The 21,007-nt window shown below is 29.2% G+C and overlaps 1 protein-coding gene across 1 annotated transcript; it reads right to left on the reverse strand.

Annotated features, from left to right (window-relative positions):
- Nucleotides 1–1,423: 1,423 nt before the first annotated feature.
- On the reverse strand, nt 1,424–20,989 carry LOC107450482 (protein RER1). Its single transcript, XM_016066283.4, has 7 exons — nt 20,834–20,989; nt 19,268–19,348; nt 17,449–17,553; nt 12,619–12,718; nt 10,867–10,945; nt 7,529–7,664; nt 1,424–6,310 (listed from the first exon to the last, which is right to left on the reverse strand). The coding sequence occupies exons 1-7, from the start codon at nt 20,846–20,848 to the stop codon at nt 6,221–6,223; spliced, it is 606 nt and encodes a 201-aa protein (XP_015921769.3). The 5' UTR covers nt 20,849–20,989; the 3' UTR covers nt 1,424–6,220.
- Nucleotides 20,990–21,007: the final 18 nt, after the last annotated feature.

Genomic DNA, 21,007 nt, shown 5'->3' on the forward strand with positions numbered 1-21,007 from the left:
TAAGGAGAACATTCGCTCGAGAAAAAGTAACTATTTGGCGTTGTAGGAACATAGGATTTGGTTGGACCACTAAAATTTGCACGTCTTATATGCTGACATGCTCTTAACAAATCAAGTTCGAGATGAAGAATTTTTACTTTAGTTTCATTGTAAAAGAAAATCGTCTGAAAGAAACAATTTTTATTATTCTTTCATCAGTTTCTTTAAATGCGAAATATTTTGCAACAAACGAAAATTTCAAAAATTTTATTTAAAAGGAAAGCCAGCCATGAAAATTTACGATTACGTATTGTTCTTTTGCTATTTTTTGCAGAGTTAAGTTAATAATTAGTGGTGTCTACAGTCAGTTGTGATTTTTAACTTCTGTGCAATTTTTTTATAGTAAAGGTTTCTAATAAATTCTACTTATTTTTTCTTATAAATTCTATTTTTAATAAAATATAATTTTTAATCCTTAACATAGAATTTTTTTCCGAAAAATAAAAGTAAACATATTTTTTAAAAAATACATTCATTTTTTTATTAGTGGTACACAGGGTTACGAAAAATTTAAAAAGGGTACACAAAAGGCATAAGTTTTGGGAAACACTGCCTTACTGGAATCCTAGACTAGGCGATATATTTCGATAAATAAGGATCATTCGTTCATGAAAAAGAACGTTATATAACATTGCAAGATCATTGGATTTGATTGAAAAATTAAAAAGAGCGCGTCTTAGCTGACATTTTCTTAACAAATCAAATGCGAGATAAAGAAGAATTTTTTTTTCGATATAGAAGAAAATCATTTACAAGAAACAATATTTATTATTCTTTCATCAGTTCCTTTAATTGCGAAACTGAAAGACGTATATTTGTTACGACTTTTAGATACAATTTTTATTACTTGTTAATTGATTATTGCTGTTAATAACCGTTGTTATTATTATTAATCAAGAGTTGGCGATAATAATATCACTCAGAATCACGCTTGGTATCTATTTGGCGTGCACTATGAGACAAACAGGCTCTTTCCATAGTGATAAGTGTTTTTACCTAACTTACAACAAAGCATAGATTTTAAAAATTTTTTTAATTAATGTTATCAAGTATTTTTGTAATAAATGTTTAATTTTATAAAAATAATATTTATAAAAAAAATATGTGCGAATTTTTCAAACAAAAATTGCTTCAACTTAACTATTGGGGTTCAGAAGTTTTGCTGAAAGCATTAACGAAAGCATATTCACGTAATATTGAAAGACCCCAAATTTTTAAGAAATTTTCACTAAAGAAACAGGAGTAAAAAAATTCTTTTGCAATATAGGTCTTACGTAAAATTGAAATCAACTCTTATTATGACAATATTCAGATACACAAAATAATAAATTTTTAAGATATTTCAAACATGTAATTGTCAACATTTAAACTAGACAAAGAAAAGTGAAAGGTAATTAAACAATTTTTATTGAAAATAATATGTTTGAATAACAAACAATATTAAATGCCTCGTTACAGCAGAGAATTAGTTTAATGAAAGTTCATTTTAGGCTTTAGGTGAATTTTATTGAAAAAGTATGCAACAGAAGTACATACGAAACACAAAATATTTTAAAACCAGGTAAATACATTAGACTATACATGTTTATAACCTTATTTATATATACTAAAGTTGTATAAATCATAGAAAAATTTGTAATTTATATAAAGAGTGTTGTTCTTTCTTTTCTTTTTTCTAAGGATTTAGTATTTCAATATTTCAGGGTGATTATTCTGCAATAAGATAGAACAAAAAAGAAAATTATATACATTTAAAAAAATAAAACTTCGAGGAAATTAGTTTAAAAATTACAGGGATTAAGGGAAACAGCCAGCAATAAAGTTCGTGTTAAGTTTATTTTTTGTATAAAGCTTTTTTTTTCTGTTTTTGTTTTATTTATGCATAATAAAAAAAAAGAAGAGATTTTTTGTAAAAACTTATTCCAACTGGCTAAAAACGAAAAAAAAAAAATTCAAAAAAATTCTTATTTTAAAGCATTGATAATAAAAAAAGTTTGAACAATTAGCTCTTAAGTTTTCTATACTCATAAAAACTAATCCAAAATAAATATAAAATCCACAATTAAAACAAAAACATATTGTTTTTACTTTAAACAAGTTTTGTTTTTAATTCTCATTCCAGCACTATGGGTTTTAGGTAGCGGTTTGATAAACATCCCTGAGGATGATCCGAAAACACGGCATAGAAATTTTGATCCTCTACAGAAGGGAAGGACTACCCTGCTTTGGTAGCCCGATGACCTGAGCGCGAAGCCGAGCACTTAATGGTAGAACAGTTTAACGAGGACCGATACCGTGCTCCCTCGGTCCCTACACAGGCTGATGAAAGTGTTCACCCATCAGCTTACTGACTGCAACCACTGATGCTTGACTTTGGTGTTCTACTGGGAACCGAGACTTTACGCTCAGTCCACTGCGGGACTCCCTGTTCCAGGAGAAAGATATTTTCTCTAGTATTTGAGGCATTCATTAAGAACGTGGGTTCTGACCAGAGTGGCATCTCAAAATCTACTCAATTTCGGATTCATGGGCACTAACTTAATGGGGAATTAAAGTCTGGCGGCTTAATGCTGACTAGATTCAGCATCGTGCTGTCAGTTTTAAAGTTATGAAATCCTACCTCCATGCCTTCCTCAACCCTTAGGTGAAAAAATGGATATTGCTTAATTTGGTTAGCATTACGCTCAAGGCACCGCTATTTCCCAGACATACAGGGTATTAAGCCACCACAGAATTCAAACCCCAGTTCTACACAAAGCCTTAAGAATTGTGCAATTGTGGCTTCACATTTATTATTCAGGATGGCCACCCCAAAAAAAAATTTCATGGCTTTTCGAGACTGATGTTATTTAATTTCTATGTTTCTTTTCTTTTTTTTCATTGAAGATAATATTTTTTCTAGTTAAGTTGCATTATAATACATAAAATATAACACACAACAATATTTGCTACTAGAATTTTAAAAAAATTTTAGAAAAAAATTTTACAAGAGCAATATTTTGGAAAAAATATTAGACTTTCAAGTATCTAAAAATAATTCCTTTTCCTTGACTTTTGTATATTTTAATTAAATTCCCTGAAATTTCCTTGACTATTCTAGCTTGATAAAATTTCCTGTCTCTTCACAGTTCTCCTGTATGTGGCCACCCTGATATAGAAGCAAATAAAAAAATTTACATCACAAAAAAAAAATAAGAATATAGACAAACAATCATTTTATATAAAAATATGCTGTAAATTGCAAATGTAAAGTAAAAGTTTCTTGTTCTTAAAAATTTGATTGCAAAAATTGTCAAGAGCAACCACAAGAAAGACTTTTCCTTCAAAAAAGTATGTTTACCTAGAAATTTATGAAGAAAATTATAATTACACTAATAATCTAAAAAATCGAAGAAAAATTTGTTGAAATTCAAGAACTCTTGTCTACTGAATTGGTAGTCACCTCATATTTTGCATTGTTAACATTTTGCTGACCAGCAATTTCACGCAGAATCTACTTCATGTCACTGGTTATCATTCTGTACGTAAAATAAAAGTAAAGTAAAACATTCTAACTAAATTTCAATAAATTTTATTTATACTGAATGAAGTAAAATTAAACTTTGAAGTAATCTATATCGCCCTGGGTTCCATAAATTGAAATAGATAATGTAAGTGCAATGCTTACAAATTTACTCGTCAGTGGTCAACATAGTGTTGAAAAAGATAATGATGAAAGGATAAAAATCAATCATCAGTTTAATTGTAAAAAATAAGGCTGATTGGAGGCTATTGAACTGTTCCTCCTACCTTGTCAGCAGAAATAAGCAAATCACAAAATCCCTCCCCTTACAAAATTCTGTCTTATTTCATTTATAAAAGTTAAAGTAGAATATCCTTTCTGAATCTCTTGAGTTCAAAACTCTTGCCATCTGATACTTTTTTTAAAATGATTTTCCCCCAAATTCAACTTTTAATCCAAATTTGAAGTTCTTCATGTAATTTTTGTTACGTTTTTTATTCGGCTTTTTGAACAAAAATTTGGAAATAAGAAGAATTACTTATACACCTCTTCCTCGTCAGCAAAAGTAAGCAAATTAGAAACCCCTGATCCTATTACGTGCTTACATAATATTTGGATGTCCCCTTAGAAACATGTTTAACATTTTCCCTTTCCCCTAACATATTTTGATGGTTAAGTTCAGTCATAAGGGAAAAAGAAAAACTTTTGTAATAAAACTATTAAGAAATGATTTATTTTCAAACCTACTCATTAAAAAAAATGAATAAAAGATTTAAGTAAAATGTATAAATATGCTTACCCTTTTATTATTAGTATTTTTTTCATTTATTCCATAGTGAAAAAAACAATTTATATTTTATTAACCTTTTAATTGTCAAGTTATTTTGATGATATGGGTACATAAACTGTCAATTTTTTTATTGCAAAAACTAAATAGTTAGAACAAAATAAAATATACTTGGTAGTTAAAAATTGATACTTTAAATTACATGCATAAAAATTGTAAGATTTTGTAGTCACTGCATATTTGCTTGAGGCAGTAGTAAGGTTTAAATTTTCTAACGAAATAAATCATCTATATAACGTTTCGAAGAACTGAACGCCGTTTCACAATAAAAAGATGCTGCACACTTGGAACAAAAACCTCTATTCTTTTTTAAACCTTCAGTAAAGTGCTGCCATCTATTGTTAAAAATTGCACTTAAATTTACTTTTTCCCCTAGATAAATTCGGGTTTGACAAAGAGATGAAACTGAAATAAACTTCTCCCGATCTATATACAGGCATAATAAAATAATGCGTACAAAAAAAATAAGCCAGAGTAATATTCGGGCGTGACATTTTGGAACCCCAGTGCTATCTATGCCCAAGATTATTTTTGGCATGACAGTTAAAAGGTTAAGAAGCATTGCATTTAGAGGAAAGCTGGTGTTCTTTTTTTTAAAAACAAAAATGTATCAGAAAATGATCCTTGAACCAAAATTGATGAAATATTTTAAAAAATTTATGTACAAGCAACTTAAATCTAGTATCTTAAATTTTTTCAATGCACATAAGCAATATACAATTTAAATATTTCTAACACATTTTTAAATGCCATACACTTACATAGATATGAGAATACATTGCATTGCATACAAAAAACAATCTAGTCATACAAATAATTTTTGATAAAATTACTTAATAAAAGGATACGTGAATACTTTTATTTGTTAATTTATTAACACAATTTTCAATTTTTTTTAAAAAATTAATTTCAAAATAATTGACTGACTCTTACCTGTATAGATTCTCGCAAATTTTTCCAATAATAAATATTAACACCACTAAATGAAACAATTTTAAGCCATTAAATAGTTTATTTCAGAATTACCTTTATTAGATTTTTGTTATTTGTTTTATGAAGAATCAATTAGGCAAGTGAGACATATCTTTCTTAATTACAGCAAAGTGACCACAAAACAAATATTTTGATTCTTCCTCAATTTTTCCAGACAGATTTTATTGAATTTCGATGACTTTAGTAACAATTGTAATAAATATTATTATTAATTTTTCAGCTAAGTCTTATTCACAAAAATGCATATAATAGCTATTTAAATTTAAAATTTTTTTAAAAAATAAAAAAAAATGTGATACATTTTTTATGGAAAAATATTGAACTTTTAAGTACATCAAAAATAAATTTATTCAAGCTCCCATCCCTTTTGCGTATTTTAGTTAAATTACGAACCGTTCTAGGGTCACCCGCTACAGTCACAAATTTTAATGTGACCAATACAGAGTGATTTTCATGATAAATATGTAAACGTAAGTCCAAGTACCAGAAACATTTATTCTTAAATTAACACAAATATAAAGTGGCATTAAAATGATAATCAAGAAAAACATTATAAAAGTTTTCACATATTTTTTAACAAAAATTAAATACATAATTTAATACAAACACCATCAACAAATTTAGTTGAAGAAATACAACTGTACACAGCAGTGAGTGAAGAAATAAAAGAAAAGAAAATACTGCTGATAGAAAAATAACAAATACTTTTACCTTCTTAATTATTAACATATATTGAAATACAAATGAAAGAAAAATAGAAGAAAATCATTTATAGAGTAAATGAATAGAATAGCATTGTTCTAATATTTTAAGCGCAGAAAACAAATGGGAATAGAAGATCACGTGGTTACAATCTTCCCAGTGTCTTCCTTTCCTCTGTAAATAGCTTTTCCTGTAGTCCAGGGTAAATAACGATATTTCATCATGTGCTGTAAAAGAAATTAAAAAAACACCCATAAAATGAGAAGACAACCACTATTTTTGCATTAATTTTATGTTATAATCTAAATCTAAAGTTGAAATTATACTTCTTTACTTAACACTTAAAAACTAATTTTCAATGTATTTTTTCTTCCAAAATAAAAACTGTGTTGATTTCAATTTAAAACTTGGTTCTAAAGTTAAAATTTATTATTATTTTCTTTTATTTAGATGAAATATCTAATATTAAAAAAACTCCTTTTCAATAAACCTTTCTCTACTGAAACATTTTTTTTTTTGTTGTATTTATTTAGACATGTTAATTAATTTTGATATACATTGCACAACATAAAATACAAACTTAACGCAACATTCGATTTTGTAGCAACATTCCATTGAAGTTGTTATTATTCTGAAATGGTTCGGAATCATTGCCTCACTAACATATTTAGGAAATGTGCAAAAAAAAGGGAAAAAAAAAAGAAGAAAAAGGGAGCTTTCTTTCATACTTCAGCTAAATACTCATAAAAAAATACTACACTGATCCAGGATGTTAATATTCACCGTAACTGTTGCTGCTGATAACTATTGCACCAAATTGTGATAGAATAAATCATCATATTTGATTAAAAAAATGAGAAATAAATTGAAAAAAAAAAACCTTTTTCCTATTAATTATTAAACTACATTAATGAACAATCAATTTCATTAAATTTGTCACAGAGAAAAATATGTTTCAGAATGTCTGTTTACATTCAATTTTTAGCCATGAAACCTCATGGTATCTTGCTGACTAGATGAAAGATAATAATTTGCAAACTTTTCAAACTCAGTTCCAGTTTCCATCATGATGAACGATAAAAGATTGCCTTTAAAATTTAAAAGTCAAAAAATTGAATTTAGGTTTTATGAATATAAATAATTGTTGCCAATCTGAAATTTCTGAGGATAATTGTTTCGGTTTCTATAGCTGATAGTTAAAGTTAGATTAGTAACTAAAGAAAGTTCGAAATAAAGAACTCTTAGCACGTTATGTTGATCACATTGTAACTCTTCGTCCTAACATAGTGGATTCTCAATTTCTTTGATTAACGACCAGCTGTTGAATGAGTGCTTAACCAACAAAAGAAGTATGGTGAATTTATTTCACGGTCATTTTTTCTTTTCCTCATTTGTCAATTTTCTTTTTTAAATTCGCCAAACTGATATGGGTCAGCCATACCTACCTTAATCTGCTTCTTCATGGTGACAGTAAAGAGTAAAACGAAGTAAAGCAGAAGAATAGGCCAGAATACTGGTATGTTGAAGAAGTCAAAGCATGTGCAGAATGCAGCAATAAATATGGCTCTCGTGGCTGAATACCTGTTAAAGAAGAATTGTTGATCATCATCTATTTCAATAACAAAAGAAAAGCTTAGGGGCAACAGAGTGATAGTCCACATTTTTAATCGTTCAGTTGAGTGTTTTCTAAAGAATATTTTTAGTGAAAAACACAAAGATTTCAATCTAGAAAATAAGATAAATGTTTCAGTGTATTGTGCTATTTTATCATGTGGAAATTCTGGAAGCTTGTAAAGTACCTATTCAAAAAGAATGCCCGCAAAGAGTGTAACCTAAGAATGTCTTTCTTAGAAGAAAAAAAAGTGTGGCTTATCATTCTATTAACTAATTTAATAGATTTTTTTAAAAAATGGAATGATTACCAGAAATCTAGGTAGGTAGATAAAGAGGAGGGTTGAAGGATTTTAGCAGAAAAAAACTCAAGCCTGTGATTAGATTTTTGACTATATAGGACAAGAGAAGACTGTTTAATAGACTTATTTTGCATGTATCTTTCATGTTCTTAAAAATTCAAGGGTACTTTTAGTTTGTCCATAATACACAAGATCAAACTAACAAGAAATTTTTAAATATCCCAGTTATTAATAACAGCAAAAGAATCTTTAAGGTGAATGAAATTTAGTTTGTTTGGAGGATAGAATATGACTGAACTCAAATTTATTTAAAATCTTAGCAGTTTGGGAACAACTTTACTGATAAGATAAAACAATAAATTTTCAGTAGATGGAATCAAAAATATTAAATGAAAATCTATAGTCAACAGCAATAGCTTTAAAGTAAAGTAAATCTCCATTGAGGAGATAACCATGAGAACAAATTTTATAAGCATGGTAAATAAACATGCTTAAGGTAATTTAGGTTGGGATGTCAGGTTATGAGGGAGAAATGAAACCACAAACAGATTCAGAAAAACAGCAGTGAGAAATTCATTGCAATTATGGTTAAGTTGGTATGGTTATGACTCAAAAGTTTAGGAGCCAATTTTTATTGTTATTGGTTAGAATTCGTCGGAATCATCGATTATTAACTTCTCTGTCATCAAGAGCTCATTGCCACAAATCACAATTTAAAATTATCTTTGTGCAGAAATGAATATCCTAGGTGAAAAGTCAAGTCTGATGTTTTTTAATAAAACTCATAATATTTCATAAAAGAACTCATTTTACGATTTCATGATATTATTAATAAATGTTTGAAAACAGATTTATTTTGAATTTTTCAAGAAAAAGAAATAATAAGTTTGGTTTTTCTCTGAAAAGATTAAAAGATTATATTTCATAAGTCAACTTCTTCAGCATGCATATATATGTGGAGCTGTTGTTTCAATGTCATAGTGTAATAGCTGCGAACATCACATAATGCTTTAAGATAGTTGCATCATCCTTTTTGTCATTGAGAGGCGCCAGCCAGTCCCGGTGGGGAAGTCCCGAATTTATAATTAACTCTTGACTTTATACCATAGAACAATTTATTTTTCTTATTCACATGCACTTTGGAGACCACTGCGAGAAGGCAGCTCTCACCAACCATGTCACTAAATTTAAATGTGTTTCCTTTTTTTTGTATTAAATGTTATGTTTAAATGTAAAATTATTGTCGTTATTTCATCTTATGCTGCACTAACTCCCACACACACACACATATATATATATAAATATATATATTTAATATATATTAATAGTTATGTAATAAAAAAGAAAATTATGCACCTATAATTCCCCCCCCCCATAAATCAACCAAATATCCCCATAAACCAATCAAAAATTAACATTATGTTCTTTTACCCTCATGGCTATCACTTTACCCCTTTCTGAGTACTTAAATTCGGGGCTGATACTTTTTAAAAGACTCTAAATAGTCTAAGATCTTTTTTTAAATTCAAAGTTTCTTTTTTAAAAAAAAATAAAAGTTTATAAATTGTTACAAGCTAGACTTAAAATTTGGCGGCTAGTTTTAATCTAATCAGTTTTAAAATTACAAGGAATAGAATGAAAAGAAAGAAAAATATTCATTAATTAATATAAAGATATTAATTAATGCAATAAAAAGAAAAATTGTGTACAAATAATTTTCCATAGATTAACATAAAGGAAGTGAAATTCCTTTTTTGTCTGAAGAGGCTCTTTATTGTCTAAATAATACCAAATGCAAACTTACAAGGTTCCCACTCAATTTTAAAAATAAAATTCCCTAACTTTGGCAGAAAAATTTACTACATAGCAATACTTTATCCTCAATATATATTTTTTCTTTAGTTGACAATAAAAACTCCTTTTTGATAGAAAATAAGTCAAATAAATGCGTATGTATATGTATATATATATATATATATATTTAAAAAAAACTTCACTAAGTGGATGCCTACCAAGTAGACTTCATAATATACCACAATATTTACACATAAAATAGTAAAAATTTAAAAACTCAGAGTAACATAGCTTATTAATAGAGTTATATCAGTCATATATCTTACTCATGAAACTTGTTACACATAAAAGCCAAAATAAATTTATACAGAAAGCTTAGTTTCTAAAGATCTAGTATTGTTGAAAGGTAAATATGGTTATTTAAGAATAGGTACCTATTATATAAAAAAAGAAAGAAAGAAATGCTAAACAAAGACTATTTTTCACAAATTAATATTCTTGCTTAATAAAACTAAAAAATAAATTAAATCCTGTAGTAGAATTTTTTTTTAAAAAATAATAAAAAATAGATATTAGATTTATTTACACCTTACTACTTTGAACCTTATCATCTACTTATTGTTAGGATATTGGTTGTTTTCCGAGCTTATTACAAGATTTTTAAAAGGTGTTGACCAAAAATTGCTTTAGTTCCTGACAATACCCAGTACCTTTTTTTTTTTTTACTTTTAAAATTAAATTTCCTAACGTTTTAAGAATCCTGGCCTTATTGCAATACTTTTTCTACTTTTATTATGATTCTTAGCATCAGCATGAACAATATAAAATAGATCATCTCAATGTTAAAAAGAAATAATCAATCTTAGAAATGTATTAAATTATATAAAATTGTTGTGTTCGAATTCCTATAAAAGTTTTTTTTTTTTTTTTACCTTTTGTAACTCTCAAAAAAGATTTAATGATCGAATTTCGACAAAAAGGATTTTGGAACAAGATTCTGTAGAAGGGAAAAAAACTGCAACAGTTATGCTTCAAAAATAAAATAATTTTTGTTAAAAAGAAGAACTTCAACTCACCAGAACTTAAACTCAGGTAAACGACGTATAAATGGCCTGAATTCTTGATTCACAGTTGTTGGCAATTCTGGACCATCATCTGCAAAAACATAGAGAGTCAATGAAAGTAATAAATGAAATTAAATTCTACCGGTTATCAGTTAAAACACAGAAGAAATTATATGACCAAAGTTATTGCCCTCATAAGCTCTGTGGCTTGAGGGTACAGATAAGGTTGTTTTTTGAAGGCTCCTTCGTAATATGAAACGATGCTTTTTGTGTCAATAATGTGCTGTTTTTTAAACTGCTGTTAGTTTGCAACTATTACTCATGTCTATTAGGTCAAGTTGAGTCTATCTAAAGCCAGTGTTGTCTATGCTTATTTTAAAAATGGTGTAAAACGTCAATATGGAAAAAAGCCAGTTTCGTGAAAATGTAAAGCGTTTGTGGTTTAATATTTAAAACCTTACACCAATGCTACATTACCTGAGCTCACAAAATTTTGCAAAAATTTAAAATCATTCCGTGATTTTGATAATTTTCATCTTGGTAAAAAAATTTCGCCAAACAATTAGAACTATTTTTTTTAAATTACGATTTTTACAATTAGAACTATTTTGTAATATCAACTAAGTTTAGTAATATCAATTAGTCAACTAAGAACAGTATTCAATAAATTATTTTAATATAAACCCATCAAGATTCTACTTTCAAACTTAATTAATCACTTCAGTGTTAAAAAACACTGAACAAAAAAATTTCAATTTTAGTTAAATCAGTTTTTTAAGTAGTAAATGTGTTGCATATCATTATAAAGGTCTTGAATATATCTTTAAAATGGCACTTATCACAACTCTCTAGCTAAATTAGGAGAGATACATGTCATTTTAAAAAATGCTCTGAGAAGGTTTTTTGACTGATTTATTTATTTATTTTTGCTTTTGCAGGGCTATATTTTCAAAATCAGTAGATATTTTTGAATAAAACTTGGTATGCTCTTATACTAATACAAATACTACAATTATACCAAATTTCAATTAAATATTGAAAGGAGATGTAAAATAAGTGTGTTGATTGGACATGGAATGATAAGCTGGTAAACAGTATAAAATGCTGATGCGACAGTCGTGTAGCTGTTAGAGGCAATCATACACACTATTTTATTTTATAACCGTCTTTGAACAGCTGACCCAATTTTTAGGTTTACGACTAATATTCAACTGAGTAGCGTTGTAAATTTGAACCCTATCAAGAAAACAAAAGAACTCCTAGATCAAATATTTTGAGAAATTTGCCTTCGTGGAGGACATTTTGATGGAACTAACCCACATTTGCATTACATGGAGAGGAAAGTCACGAAAGCCTCCCATGGTTAGTATAATGGCAAAGGGACTCTAACCTGTGATCCATCTACCACTGAGGATATTTTACGCCAGCACTGTGGTCGGTGTGGGGCGGGGAATTCATATTAACCAGCCATCACAGGGATTCAAATACAGTTCACCTCAATGGAAGGTAAATGCTCTGAACCATCAGGGCTCCATACACCCTATTAGACCTTGTTTTTCTTTGACTGGCAAGGTGTTGGACAGTTCCATATTTAAAAGAAAGGCTGTGCCTATTTTTGTTTTGTTTTCCCATGCATTGGTCTTATTTTGGATATTTTGGCCAGGACTGGTTTTATTTGTTTGTCCTTTAATTGTTTCCACGAGTGTAATTCAACTGCAAAATTATATTTAATTTATTTTGTTCCATAAAACATATATACTTAACCATAATCTTCTTTTGCTGCAGGATCAATTTTAGGAGAGAGAAATGCAATAAAGAGACTCAGATGACAGATGCCCAGAGCATATGTTATAATATAAAATCCCTACGAAAGAAAAGAATAAACATGCTTTTATTTTTCCAATATTTTAAGTAGCGTCTTTGCTTACAGTAATTTTAAATATTTAAAAACATTTTTGCAAAATTTTACTATTCATATGATAAAAATAAGTGGTGCCAAACCAGGAAACTAGTACAGTAAACTATCTAATAATGCAAACCTTAAAACATGAGGCTCTGTGTTACATAAAATTTTGCCTATTAAACATAGCAAACGTATGTCTGGAACAGATCAATATTTCAATGCTTTAAAATGATTTTTAGATGTTAATTACTTTATAATACCAAAAACATGCAATTAAGCATTTTTTATTTACAGCAAGAAAACAACTAAAATATCAAGAGTATTAGAATCAACAATATATATATATTGAATTACATACTGCTGTGAACCCTTAATTAGTGCTCCAAGTCAGGTTCACAGATCTCTTGAGGTTTTTCATAATCAAGCAATTCGCTTGATCACTGGAGCTGTTAAATCCACCCCAATAGATGTTATGCTCCTTTGAACAGGAATTTGGCTGAAGGAAAAAATAATTGAAGAAAAGGCCTTGATATCCTGGGAAAAAAATATTAAGGACTCCTGGGTATCTTTCTCTGTGGAACCTAGAGAGTCCCAGGGAGCGCCACTTAAAGACTCAAGCGGGTTTCCTACAGGAGGTGCTGAGCTTAAAAGACAAATACAACCTTTTTATTGAGCTTGAAATTCTTCCCACTCCTTGTAGCCCACTGGACTACCAGACTCTCAATGTGGTCACAGACCTTGCTCTCAGAGTCCTAAAATCAGATTTTGCCTGTGATGTCCTTAAAGGTACCTCTTACGCAACTATGAATCAGCTATATCCTGAACCTGAATGGTTGAGAATCTTTACAGATGGCTCCCAAGTGGATCAGCGGGTGAGTGCTGGAGTGGGAGTATTTTGTCACCTGTTCTCTGCCTGAGCTTTTGTTGGCTGCTATGCATCTGCCTACGACCATGAAATCGAGGCTATTCTAACTGCCTTAAAACAACTATAGTGTTGTACTAACCAATTTTCTAGCGCCATCATCTTATCTGACTCTAAAGCAGGACTTCTTGATATTAACTCTCCACTGATTCCCCAATCCATCTCCATTCAGAAATGCATTGATTGTCTGAAAGACCTGACACTAAAAGGCAAGCAAATCGTCCTCCAGTGGATCCTGGGACATTGCGGGATTTGGGGTAACAAAAAAGCTGATTTTTTGGCCAAGAAAGTGTGGCGTAACTACCACTACGAGTATTAAACATCAATTCACTGGTATATAAGACATGCTAACTTGAATCTAACACGAGGTACCTTTTGATAGATGACGGTTGGTATTGTCGATAACTCCTCCCCCACATTGGCGACCTCCGGACGTGATTTGGACACACAGTAATGCCCACTTTGCAAAATTTCTAACAGTAACACCTACTTCGATGGATAGTCCACATTGAAAGTTGACTAGCTATTTGTGACTGCATCATCACCCTCCTGCGCTGTTGCTACTCAGTCTCGTCTCGAGCATACACAACGTCATACACTCTCAACGCCTGCATACTCTCGACTGCTAATGGCAACACATGAACGACTTCCTTCGACTGTGAAGTTAATGCACCTCTCACATTCAGCACTCAAAAAAATCCGGTGTTTCTCTCTCCCGGTTTTTCACAAGTACAGAAACTAGTGAGATCTGCTCATAAAATTATATCTCTGATAAAATTCTGGTGGGGGAGTATTGTGGCGTAACTACCACTACGAATATTAGACATCAATTCACTGGTATATAAGACATGCTAACTCGATTCAATCATGAGGTACCTTTTGATAGATGACGGTTGGTATTGTCTGATAACTCCTCCCCCACAAAAGGAACAACTATTGCCCAAGCATCTCGTTTCTCCATCTCCCTGCACTCATTTAAATTGCTGGTCCAAAACCAATTCCGGAACATGCTTTCAGAGAATTTCCGTAAAAGGAATATACACAAAACCTGGTTCAACCATAATTTAACTATCCCAAATCAGCCTAGGTTTAAGGCAGTTGCTCTCTTTAGACTTGTTATGGGTCATGACTGTCTGGCCACACACCTTTCTAGTATAAAAATTTTTGACTGTCCTAAATGCTCTGTCGCATTGGGGAGGACATGGACCTGCCCCATATTTCTGTCTGTCCTGCACTCATCTCCACTACTGTGTGTGGACGCTACTGGGAGGCTAGGGCCTGTATGGGCTAAGCATGTTACTATGCATTCTATTCTATTTATCTCTTTTTGCCTTGTTTTTCTTGTTATTTTATCCTTTTTGTTCTTTTAAATTGGCCTGCCATTGAAAATAAAAAATAAAAAAAATATTAATATTGATTTGCTCTAGAGATTGTAGATTCTTACTTTTTTAAACTCAGTTAAAGAATTTTTTCAATGCAATTTTTTTTGTTTACATAATTAAAAAATTTATTAATACTCGTTTGCTTTACAGATTGTAGCCTCTTAATAAATAATTTTTCTTGCTGCCTTTTTAATGGTTCTTGCTTTGTTAAAGAAATTTTTACAATGCAATTTTCATTGTTTACACCCACAAAGTTAACGTAGTTTAAGGAGAATTGCGACTTATAGAATTGTGGTATGTAGCTCTTTTACTGTATCAATAGCTATGAAAACAGTAATTAATTTATGTACCGTATAAAATTTACAAATAAATTTTTTCCAAAGCAATGTAAAAAATCTTCTAATTGTTTTTAACGTGAGAAAACCTTCATATGTTTTCCTAAGAAAACACTCACTAAATTTGCTGTACTACTTTTTTAATTTTGTGAGTCAAAGTAATAGTTTTGTTATTACCCTGAAAAAAAATCAACTCATTTAAAAATCAAATTCCATGGGTCTTTTTTCTACAACCCTCTTCAAAAAATAAACTAATCTAAAATATGTACAGCGGAACTCCGGTTTTACGTAGGTTATTTCGTACGTTATCCTGCTTTCTATGCCATTTTCTGCTGGTCTTTGAAAATTATCTATATCGATAATGTAATTATCGGTTTAGATATTATCGATCGCAATGATAACAATCCCGGATATTATCCCTTTTTTGAGAAAATTCCATTGTACGTATTTCTAACAAATCAAAATCAATTTTTCTCTAAAAAGTTTGCACATTTTTTTTTTCTTCCTAAAGAGACTTGCTTATTAGCTTTTCCAACAATTCTATTTGATCCTATTGTCTTCTTGACTAGGAGAGGAAATTCTCTCTTGAGTCTATATCAGAAGCATGGTGGGATGGACAAAGCTTGGGAAGGGTGGTTAAAGGAAGTATGGGAACTAAAATTGTAAAATTTGAGGGTGAAATTTTTTCCAGCAATCTTATGGAATTATCCAATCATTTAAAGAATGTTACACAGGTTAGGTAATCACTGGTTAGTAAATTGTTAGGTAATCATATCGTTTTCTTGGTTCCAGTAACCTACAAGATCTTTCGAAAACAAAAAAAAAATGCTCTGAATTTGATTTCCTGTCGACTAAAATGCATTACAATTGGGTTAAATAAAACTTCTCAGGGTTAATTGTGTCTCAGTATCCAACAGGAAGATTGGCCCAACTAAATAAAATTGCGTGGTTGAAGATCTTCTGCAGTCAATGGCGTGTACATCGACAGCAACACACACAACCATTACTTTTCAATTCCTTCACTATCTGATTTAATGTCTGCTCTCGATGATAGTGATAAAATCAATGAAGATGAGTAAAAATCAGCGAAGGATAAGTACCAAATACAGATCAAGAGTTTGAAGGCATTAAAAACAATGAAGCATTTGTGAATGTAAACCATAAAACAAATTTGCAAACAACAACAAATATTGAGAGAGATGTTAAAATAATATCTAAATGCAACAAAAAAAAAACAAAGATTAAACACTTTTTGTGGTAGTTCATCTTGCAAATGTGAATTTGTGAAAAATATATGTATATTTTTTTACCCCACTTATATGTTATCCTGCTTCATGCTTTATTCATTACTAGTCCAAAGGAAAATATAAAATCAGGGTTCCACTGTAGTTCAATTAACTTTTAAAGAAAACCAATGCAATCCATTAGTTAAATAGCAATTTTCGTTAAACAAGGGGCAGCAAAAACTAGGCAAAATAATGCACTAAAAATGATGCCAGTAATGTGATATAATAACAAAAGACTCGCAACTTTTTAATAATCCAATGTCTAGTTAAATCAAGAAACACAATAAATAAGTTTGAGTGTATTAGCAAAAATAGTAATTTTTTTAAACAATTGTTGAAATCACAAGCAGTTTATTAAAAATTCAGCGGTTAACTTTGAAAGGCTATTCAGCTATTAACTAATCATCAAAAATTATAAGGCATTAGTAAATTATTTATCATCATGCACTCCTCTTGTAACTACAGTAGCATTAATGTTTTCTAACGTACTCAATAGATGGAATGGTCTCTGTTTTTCAAAGCTAAAGTTTAAGGTTTCTCTTGCCAATAGTACTGTAATTGTTTTGTTGAAGCAGTACTCTTTGTGGTAGTACTAAAACATGTCCTCTAAATTTATTAAGTTGAATTGAAAATAACTTTCTTTCATTAGATTAATTAAACACTGCTCTTCTTTTCATAATGTGATCATTCATGAATCAGTAAAGTAGAAGGAAATATTAACAAAACTGCTTAATTCTTAAATGAATATTAATATTAAAATACTCACTTTCAAATAAAATACTCTTATTAAATATAAGCAAAGTAAAACGACAGTAACTGTCCATCTTTGCAAAGTGTAAGGCGTCCAGCAATCCAGAAGATATTGGTATTTCTTTAAAAAGAAAAAGATAAAAAATTTTAAACATTTTCTCGGAAACAAAATAATAAAATTATAGTTTAATTATATTTATAATTTTTGTTTTCGCATTAGTTAATTTTGTAATTTCTCTATTTAAATTTAAGATTGAAGTGATTAAGATTTGCAATGATATTATTAATTACATGTATATTTATATACATTTTATAAATTTTTACATCATTTTGAAAGGCAAAATTTGAATGAAATTGGTTTAAAAAAGTTTTGAGAAATTTTAAATATACGACTTTTTGAAAACTTAATAATTCAAACTATTTTACCAATTTCATTAATATTTTTGCCATTCAAAATTATGTTACTTAAAACGCTGTTACAATTTACCCTACATTAAAACAAAAATTTTTTACTACAATTAAATAAAATAATAAAAATTAATTAATAATTATTTCAAATTATTTTTTTGTATTTAATTATCTTTCTAAAAAGGAATTTTACATGTTTGTGCAAAAATATTTTGAGTTGCTTAAAAAATTCTTAAGATATGTCGTAATGCACAAAAAGTAAAATTAACAATGAAGGATCCAAACTATTAGGCACATATTTTAAGCATGCAGTCACTTCTCATATTATTTAGGGAGAAAAAAAAAGAGTCTGAATTTATCAGAAAAAAGTATGTTTAATATAGCAAAGTACATTTGTATGTCTTATTTTGTAACTTAAAATATTGTTTCGTTAATTAACATATTTAAGGTTAGGCTTTAACTATTATAATTGAGTCATCATATGAGAAAATCTGATCAGTAGGCCAAAAGTTATTCAAAGTGTTCACTCTTTTATTTTATGTGGTGTACATTTACAACACAATTGTCAATGATATTTCCAACAGAATATATGCAGATTATTTTTAAGATGGTAAAATGAAGGTTACAAAAAATTGAGTAATCTACTGTTTTAAAATGTTGTTTTGGGATGTATATCACCACAACCTTTAAAAAAAAAACATTGGCAACATTCAAATAAAAAATTTTAACATAGGAACAAATTGATTGAAGACAGTTTTAAAAAATGGTGTGAATTCCCGCATTTGTACAGAGATCTGTAAGGAGAGAAATCTTGGAATTTTTAACTTTGGAAGAAATTATTTCAAAACTGAACTGTATAAAATAGAGAAACTAAGAAATAAGTGTGTACAAAAATAAAGGAATGATAAAAAAAAACATAATAAAAGAATAACAGAACAGTTTTAACAATCGAAATCATCAAGCAAATTTGGAAAATGAAAGCAGACAGTTATGGTAAAAAAAGCTTCGCCTGAATTTCATTATACAGATATTTTATTCTAGTCAAATAACCTTAATGTTTATTAAATAATTCCACTTTAATTGTTACAATGGGGAAAAAATAAGAAAGAAAAATATGCAAAAGAAACTTTGGCAATAGGTTATTCTAATTTAAAGCAGTTATTTAATAAATAAAACTTCTTTTTATAGTTCTTCAATTATGTAACCATTTGATCAGTTGACCTGGTACATTTTATCGTTCAATCTGGCTATTTTCCTTCATGGCAAATAAAAGAATAATAATATTTTAGTGAAATAATTTGTTTTCTTTTTAAGTTTAATAAAATTAAAAACACTTTTCACATAGTTACTAAATAATTTGTTTCTAAATTATTCCACAAAATTAGTTTCATTCATTAACAGAAACTTATAACAATAATAGAAATTACTTGAGAAATAAGCTGAAAAGTCCTCACAATCCTTGACTTTTGTGGTGGTGTATCAATAATAATTTCTGACTTAACATCCTCCTACAATGTATAAAATTATTATAAATTAAAACATATTTTGGCACTGACCCAGTTACCACAAAAAGTAAATTTGGTAGAAAATAATTAACAAACCAACAACTATTTACAGACAAAAATGAGAACTAAAATGAATATTTGAGATTCTTGCACAAAGAAAAAACTAAAATTCCACCAATTTGGTGTTAGATGGTTTTTATGTCCACACCTGCACAAAAATAGTCACCAAGTTTTGAAAACTACCAGGCATTATCAAACAAGGTTTTTCTGAAAGGTACCTATTTTGTGAAAATTTTGACCCAATTTGGGAAAATTAAAAATCATATTAAAAAATCAACACAGTAATATGGATTTATCGTTTCTTACGAGATATAAAAATAAAATCTTAAGAAAAAGTATTGAATTTGTGAAGGTACTGCTAAACGGTGGTAAATTTGACCGGGAAAGACCCCTGATTATATCAGTAACAAACTTTTGTCATTTTGATTTAAAGAGCTAAGGATATTTCAGGAATTTCTGGAGAGTAGCACACAAAAAACTGAATAAAAAAAATTGCAGAAACAAACTATCTGGGGATATTTCCGTTTCTGTATGATTTGTCCGACGATGACAATGAGTTATAATCTTTGAGATTGACGCTTCTGGGATTTTTTTTTTTTTTTTAGTTTCTCATGGGCTATTGCCTGGAAGCTGTCAAGAATTAGCAGTTATCCGGCCACAGATCATTACATGGAAATCTTCACAACCAACTCAGAGAATATAACTCGTAGTCTCCCCTAGGCAAACATCTACATATTCTTTTCATTTAAATTTTAATAAGTTTAAAACCCCTTTGGATATGGTAATTGTTGAGGCAAACAGTTACCAATCTAGGAAAATCTCCAAAATATTGAAAGTATCACTATTCTATTTCCAAGAGTTCTAAAAAAAATTGTTGAACCACCACTAGTGATGATAAATATTAAAATAGAGTATTGAAGATACCTATTATCACAATACCAGGTGCGAAAAAAAATTCTGATTTCAATGGCATTAATGATAGTTAGAGAATTTTTTTATGGCTTTAGCAGACAATTGTAAAGTGAAAATTGTACTGTGTATTGCTTATGCTTCATACAAAATAATTCTCTCTTTAGTCTTTCATATGGTATAAACTATTTCTGTCAAAAAAGTTACTAAATTCATTTTTATTTTTAATAGATACAAAACATATTATAGAGACAGGAAGTGATAGCAGTTCCCTATACGATAATAACCCCATATCCGACAATCATTACAAAATTTAACACAAAATGTTTATTTCATAGATTCAAATGTTTTTAAACGAATAAATTTTCCAATAAGAAATTTCATAATGGGGATAATTAAGTGTGAAACAAAAGAATGAAGTAAAAGATCATAATAAAAATAGGAGTATAAAAAATTTAGCATTTTTCTTTCGACTTAACACAGTACATTTATATCATAAATTTCTCAAAAACAACTTACAGCGGTGGAAGCCATTAGAACATCAAACTAAATAGTACTCATTCCTCAATCAAATTAAACTTTGTTTAGGCGACGTGTTTCAATCAAAATACATTACTCCTTTAACTTGCTCATTTGTTTATTTAATACTTGCATTTAGTACGTTCTCGACTACATATTTCTGCGTTATACGAA

The sequence above is a fragment of the Parasteatoda tepidariorum genome, chromosome 8 (genome assembly GCF_982258835.1).
Source record: "Parasteatoda tepidariorum strain Cologne lab strain chromosome 8, Ptep-v5.0, whole genome shotgun sequence".
In the NCBI taxonomy this organism is placed as follows: domain Eukaryota; kingdom Metazoa; phylum Arthropoda; class Arachnida; order Araneae; family Theridiidae; genus Parasteatoda; species Parasteatoda tepidariorum.

Bases quoted from the DNA above. Each gene is read 5' to 3' on its own strand.
- LOC107450482 (XM_016066283.4), bottom strand. The intron at 10,946-12,618 runs GTTAAGTATATA...ATGTTTTTGCAG, and splicing joins TGCAGCAAAAGAAGATTATG to ATGATGGTCCAGAATTGCCA. The intron at 6,311-7,528 runs GTAGGTATGGCT...TTTCTTTTACAG, and splicing joins CCATGAAGAAGCAGATTAAG to CACATGATGAAATATCGTTA.